General features: G+C 44.8%; 1 protein-coding gene across 1 annotated transcript; it reads left to right on the forward strand.

Moving 5' to 3' along the window:
- Positions 1–5,929: 5,929 nt before the first annotated feature.
- Positions 5,930–6,904, forward strand: LOC146720266 (uncharacterized). The gene is made up of 2 exons (XM_085488863.1): positions 5,930–6,206; positions 6,340–6,904. The coding sequence occupies exons 1-2, from the start codon at positions 6,154–6,156 to the stop codon at positions 6,902–6,904; spliced, it is 618 nt and encodes a 205-aa protein (XP_085344989.1). The 5' UTR covers positions 5,930–6,153.
- The last annotated feature ends 695 nt before the right edge of the window (positions 6,905–7,599 follow it).

The following is a 7,599-nucleotide window of genomic DNA, read 5'->3' on the forward strand; positions in this document are numbered from 1 at the left end:
GACAGATTACAAGACACACGTTTACCGCCGCGCGACTCATTTTACAGTTCCTTAACCGGCGACACAGTATCCGAGAGTGATTACGCGCACGCCGAGACCGTCTGGAGCCGATTCTCCCTTCGAACGCTAGGCGAATATAGCGATTTATATTTAAAAATTGATGTCTTGTTATTGGCCGATATATTTGAGAATTTTCGCGATAGTTGTATAAAAAGTTACGGACTCGATCCCGCGTATTATTATACTCTCCCCGGATATACATGGGACGCCATGTTAAAACATACAAATATAAAATTTGAATTATTAACAGACATTGACATGGTAATGTTTGTCGAACGAGGTATACGCGGCGGCCTTAGTCAATGTTCAGGCCGATACGCACAGGCTAATAACAAGTACATGCAATCGGACGACCCATCGAAACCCTCATCGTACCTCATGTATTTCGATGTAAATAATTTGTACGGATGGGCAATGTGTCAACCATTGCCGTATGCCGATTTTCGGTGGGTCGACGATATATCGAATTTTGACGTATCATCTATCGCGTTCGATTCGCCTATAGGCTATGTTCTCGAAGTAGATTTAGAGTATCCGCGGCATCTTCATGACGCGCACATTGACCTACCGTTTTGTCCGACGCGCGATAAGCCGCCCGGCAAGCGGGAGTATAAACTCCTCGCAACGCTTTGCGATAAGAAGCGCTACGTGATACACTATCGTAATCTACAGCAGTGCACGCGCCACGGGCTACGCATAACAAAAATATACCGCATACTACAATTCACGCAGTCAGCGTGGCTGCAAAAATACATCGAACTCAATACACAGTTTAGAACACATGCGAAAAACGATTTTGAAAAAAATTTATATAAATTGATGAATAATGCGGTATTTGGCAAGACGATGGAAAATGTGCGCAATCATGTTGATGTAAAATTATTAACAAAATGGGACGGACGGTACGGTGCGGAGGCAATGATCGCGAAACCAAATTTTCATAGTACTAGCGTATTTTCGGAAAAATTAGTTGCAATTGAATTACGCAAACTCGAAGTTAAAATCTACAAACCAATCTACGTCGGCATGTGCATACTCGACATATCAAAAGTATGTCTTTATGAATTTCATCACGAATACATGTCACCGCTCTATCGTGACAATTGTAGAGTAATGTACACCGACACGGACAGTTTAATTTATCAAATTAAATGTCAGGATGTCTATGAAAATTTGAAACGCGATATCGCTCGATTCGATACCAGCGACTACGCCGCGAATAATGCGTACGGTATACCACTCGCGAATAAAAAGGTGCCAGGTCTGATGAAAGATGAGAATAACGGCGCGATAATGACCGAATTCGTCGGGCTTAGAGCAAAAATGTATGCTTTGCGGGTGGATGGTAAAAAGAACACTAAAAAGGCAAAAGGCGTCAAAAGTAACGTCGTAGCGCGTAGTATAACATTCGACGATTATCACGTTGCCTTAATGACGAAATTGAAATGACGCGTCAGCAGTCATGCATAAGATCGAAATTGCATAAAGTGTATACCATCAGCGAGACAAAAATTGCTCTAAGTCCCTACGACGACAAACGGTATGTCGTACCTGAGTCGACCGACACCTTGCCGTGGGGACATTATAGAATACCGTTGTAAATTATATTTATTATATTTATTATATTTATTATATTGTGAGGATGTATTAATGAGAAGTATATATTTTTTGTTATATATTTTTATATATTTTTATATATATGGTATAATATATATTATGTTATACAATGATTGAATAAAATACATTAAATAACATTGTTTTTATGTATCCAAGAATTGTGCGAACTGTCGAATCCCAGCCATTTCACGTAAACCTCATCACCCCTCCTGCGCAGTATTTTCTCCACGAGGTACACTTCCGGACAATTTGCGCGATGCAGCTCGTGCTCGTAAAACGCTCCAGCGATAGATGTCTTGCGATAATCCTCGAGTAGATATGTTACAGGATTAGTATGCTGCACTTTAACAATCTTAAACACCTCGGTTGTCCAATTTGGTGTGTAACCCTTCTCGAAAAGTTGTTTGTACTTGCTGACGCGTACTTGATCACCTACTTTGAACTTTGCCGGGCCCGCGATTTTTACACGATTGTACACGGTAGCCAAGAGTCTTTCGGCGATCGCGGGGGTAACGTCGGCGGGTCGCATACCAATCGTTCGATGCTTGCGTCCGTTGTAATCTGATACGAGGCGTGGCAGTATGTCGAACCACTTGTAAGTGCCATTCAGCGTAAACATCTTCCACATGTCGTTCTTTAGCGTGCGATTGAATCGCTCGACGACCGACGCCTTCAATATCGAATATGTCGAATAGTGATTAATGTCATGTTTTCGCATAAGTCGTTGCACATCGGCATTGTAAAATTCCTTCCCGTTATCGGTTTGCATGTTTTTCGGACATCTCTTGCTATCTCGAACTATCTCAGCGATTGCGTCAGCTGTCTCGCTTCCTCCTTTACTCTTGAGTGGTACAGCCCACGCATACTTGCTCAACACATCGATGACGGTGAGTATGTAGTGGTAACCTCTGTTGAAACGGGAGTACGGACGCATCTCGACAATGTCGGCTTGCCACAGATCATCGTATCCTCGCACTATGACATGCCTTCGAGGGAAATTTTTTCTCGCTGACGCGTGCAACTCGTTTACCAACTGCCTTCTCTCCAAACTATGTTGCTCGTTGTTATTTTCACTATTCATTCTCGTTCGTTCACGTTGTTTCGGGGTTGTTTCGAGGTTTGTTCACGTTCGTTCACGTTGTTTCGGGGTTCGTTCACGTTGTTTCGAAGTTCTTTCGGGGTTCGTTCACGTTCGTTCACGTTCGTTCACGTTGTTTCGGGGTTGTTTCGGGGTTTGTTCACGTTCGTTCACGTTGTTTCGGGGTTCGTTCACGTTGTTTCGAGGTTCTTTCGGGGTTCGTTCACGTTTGTTCACGTTCGTTCACGTTGTTTCGGGGTTGTTTCGGGGTTTGTTCACGTTCGTTCACGTTGTTTCGGGGTTCATTCACGTTGTTTCGAGGTTCTTTCGGGGTTCGTTCACGTTCGTTCACGTTCGTTCACGTTGTTTCGGGGTTCGTTCACGTTGTTTCGGGGTTCGTTCACGTTGTTTCGGGGTTCTTTCGGGGTTCGTTCACGTTCGTTCACATTGTTTCGGGGTTTGTTCACGTTGTTTCGGGGTTGTTTCGGGGTTCGTTCACGTTGTTTCGGGGTTGTTTCGGGGTTCATTCACGTTGTTTCGGGGTTGTTTCGGGGTTCGTTCACGTTGTTTCGGGGTTGTTTCGGGGTTCGTTCACGTTGTTTCGAGGTTCGTTCACGTTGTTTCGGGGTTGTTTCGGGGTTCGTTCACGTTGTTTCGGGGTTCGTTCACGTTGTTTCGGGGTTCGTTCACGTTGTTTCGGGGTTTGTTCACGTTGTTTCGGGGTTGTTTCGGGGTTCGTTCACGTTGTTTCGGGGTTCTTTCGGGTTAGGTAGTCGTTATAGCGTTGTTCACTCCCGTCCTTGACCCATTCGAAAATCGTCTTTGACTCGTTTGCAGCCTTTTTCGCAGTCGTTTCTGATCCGTTCGCAGCCGCTTTTGAATCGATCGTAACCGTCCCTGACCTGTTTGCAACCCTTACTGAGTTGGTGATAGTCTTGTATGTAACCTTTAAGGACTTGTTCGTAGCCTCGTTCGCAACCCTGTTTGACATGATCGTAACCTCGATCGTAGCGGTCGCGTTCACCACCGTTTCCGGGTCGGTCACTGCTGCTTCCGGGTCGGTCACTGATACCACTCATTGTTGTTTGGTAGCACGTCGATCGTGCAGCGTACTTAGTCGTCGTAATTCATCACTCGTATCGTCAGAGGTTGTCGCACGAATTTCATTTTCTCACTCCCGATTTGACCTCCAACGTCCGCCTATTTATAGCTGCGCGGACTCGCGCTTTGCTCAGTATCGTCTAGAGATTGCGGCGGATGTCAACGAAAATAGGCACAGGTGTATTAAATCGTGCGATAAACGCACTTCCGGTCGAGCTTCATATCCCCGGCTATCAATTTTGCGGCCCGGGAACTCGTTTGGAAAAGCGATTGGCTAGAGGTGATCAAGGCGTCAACCCATTGGACGCGGCGTGTCGTGAACACGATATAGCGTACTCTCGGAGCAGCGAACTCGCCGAGAGACACGCGGCGGATAAGGTACTCGCCGAGAAAGCGAAAACTCGCATCGTCGCGAAAAACTCGAGTCTCGGTGAGAGAGCCGCGGCCGCAGTTGTCTGGACAGCGATGAAGGCCAAGACGAAGCTCGGCATGGGCTTGAAGAAGAGGACGAAAAAGAGGAGGAGGAGGGTACTTTCGGCAGCAAAACGAGGCGGATTTTTGCCGATTTTACCAATGCTGGGCGCGCTCGGATCCCTGGTCGGCGGAGCGGCTGGCGTAGCAAAAGCGGTAAACGACAATAAAGCCGCGCAACGTCAGTTGCAAGAGATACTACGCCACAATCGCGCCATGGAAGGCCGCGGACTGTATCTCGCCCCTTACAAATATGGACGAGGAGCGGGGAAAAAAAAAACGTCAAAAAAACGTTAAAAATGCCGCAAGGTGTAACTACAAATGTGCAATTGCTACAACTTGCAAAACGTATGCACATTCCATATTTTAAAGGTGTATTTATGCGCAATAATTTACCGATAAATGGCGCGCGAGAAAATGAGAGCGGTATCGTCAATCTGGACAGCACAGACGGTCCCATTGGGTGGCGTATGCAAAAAGGGGAAATCGCGCAATCTATTTCGACAGTTTTGGCAATCTTCGACCACCCGAGGAATTGGTGCGATATTTAAACGTGCCGAAATTGGAATACAATTACACCTCTTTTCAAACGTATGATCAGAGTATCTGTGGACAATTGTGCTTGCAGTTTCTCCGAGAGATTGAATTTTAGTTCAACTTGCAGCGAATTTAAAGACTGACATTGCGCTATTTAACTCAGTTTTGTCAACATGTCGCTAACACTAACATTGTGCGCAAAATCACCTAAAAAATGTTTACACAACTACGCGTGTGAGGGAGGGGGAGGAGGATACATAATCATGATAATGCGAGATGTCTGATGTTAGTGAAGTAATACCTGTCGACTGACTCACATCGAAGAGATCATGTCCGCACCAACGTTTGTCGACCTGCAAGGATTTATCCTAAACAAGCGATTTATCGTGAAGGAAGCGGCAATCCTGAGAAGAGGATATATCATGTCGCACTATTTCTTCGCATGCCCTGTGCCGTGGAGCGTGCTTATAAAGTCGGAAAGGCGCCAGGCCTCATGGATAACTCAGCATCATCACAGCTTGCAATGGGAGGATGGAAATGTTCCATACTGCATGGCTCAGCGCTTGATCACGGCAGCTATCAATGGCATAAATGAACAAGACGAGGAGGAAGAGTCCTCTCTCGTGTATGTAAAAGGACTCGAAAAGCGAGAGTGGCTTGCCGAAATAGTGGACGATGCGTGCAGCGGTTTCATGATTGAGACCTTGGATGCCATATATGAAGATGTGCCTGCATTAAATAAATTAGATCCCACATATACTCTACGATGTAATAAACATGTAAAAAATTGCGCGTTACAAAATGTATTTAAATTATTCAATTGGTGGTCGGCTAATCGCGACGATCATCCGTTTTTTGAATAAACATATTATTTACATACTATTCTCTTTATTATTTTTCCTAACCATATATTTCTAAGAATTCCTTTTACCCCCACTACTTTTAAAAATTTCTCACGCAATCGTATTTCTAAGAATTCCTTTTACCCCCACTACTTTTAAAAATTTCTCACGCAATCGTATTTCTAAGAATTTCTTTTACCCCCACTACTTTTAATAATTTGTCTTTCCCTCCAGAATATATTTCTAAGAATCCCCCTCTCCTAATATTTTAAATATTTCTCTTTGTTCTTTCCCTCCAGATATATTTCTAAGAATCCCCTTCTCCTAATATTTTAAAAATGACCGTTACTCGATTATTAGTACCTTATTATACAATCAGTCTTTCGTCGACCGTTCTAACTGACGGTTCACTTTTTAATACCCTCGGTTCAAAGAAGCAGCAGCAGCATGAATTACTACATGCCGAGACATGAAGAAACGTGCGAGAAGAAATGCGACGAGTAAGTATAACTTTTTTGTATCTTTTATATTTTTAATTTTATTTTATATATTTTTTTTATATTCTATATTTTTTTTATGAGTTATAATTTCTTTTTTCCTAATTTAGTTTTAATTTTCATCTAACTTTTACAGCGTTTCGCTGGAGCCTCGTGCGGTTCGCATACTTGGAAGACGATACGCATTGACGGCAACGGAATTCAAATTCCTCGAAATCGGCATCAGAGTGGATCCGCCGAGTTACGTGGAGATCGCCATAGGAGATCATCGGGGAAAACAGCTATTACTATCTCTCGAAACGTGGAAAGGACTCTACGAGCAACGCCACGCTATTCACAATTACCTGAACAATGACTCCTCCTCCAACAACGATGTGTATAATTGCATAAGTGTCGGGCCGCTAACAGTGCGATTTCACAAGATAAACGGCACCAAGCTCATAAGTCTCGAATCGGCGGACGTGCGCATGATGATGGTCGAATCGACGTTACATCGTATGTTCGAGCTCGATTCATGTATCGAAATAATGTACGATCGATTGACGAGGCTCGTCGCAACGGTTGATATCAAATATACTCAATTCTCCAATATTGCATCCACTGTAACGAATGCGAGAGAATTGTCGAATGCGATACGCGCTAGCAATGCCTTCAACATGCACCAACTTGTCGATTTGCGAGCTGGTGGCTTTAGTTTTTAATATGTAATAAAACTACATAATTATGTATTAAATATAAGACGAATAAATACTTATATGTATATATCATGGTGTACTTTATTTGCGCGCCACCCGTTACATACTTTGCGAGATATAATTATTATGTCAAGGACAATGCATTCAGCGAGAAAAAAAATCGATATTTTTATCTTACGAGATAAGACCATCCATGCTGCGGCAGAATCGATAATTTTAATCTTACGAGGCGCATGCGACATTAAGAGTAAGAGAGACGCACGCCTTCGAGAGAGAGAGAGAGAGAGAGAGAGAGAGAGAGATCCAAGCCTGGATTGCAGCATGCATTCAAGAGTGAGAGAGATCCAAGCCTGGATTCAGCGCGCGGCAGTATACGAGCTCTCCCGTCGGAGCGAGAGAGAGAGGTAGCGCGCGGCGGCGAGAGAGATTCGGCGGCTCGGCTGCGGCGAGAGAGATTCGGCCGGCTCGGGCCTGCGGCGAGAGAGAGATCCAAGCTGATGTGGCGGCTCGGGCCTGCGGCGAGAGAGAGAGATCCAAGCCTGGATTCGGCGGCTCGGGCCTGCGGCGAGAGAGATGCGACGGTGAACGAGAGATGCGGCGAGAGAGGCGACGGTGAACGAGAGATGCGGCGAGAGATGCGACGGTGAGAGATGCGACGGCGAACGAGAGAGATCCAAGCCTGGATTTTGCGAGAGAGAGAT

This window comes from Nylanderia fulva, unplaced genomic scaffold (assembly GCF_048542155.1).
Source record: "Nylanderia fulva isolate GAGA-0341 unplaced genomic scaffold, ASM4854215v1 Scaffold73, whole genome shotgun sequence".
In the NCBI taxonomy this organism is placed as follows: domain Eukaryota; kingdom Metazoa; phylum Arthropoda; class Insecta; order Hymenoptera; family Formicidae; genus Nylanderia; species Nylanderia fulva.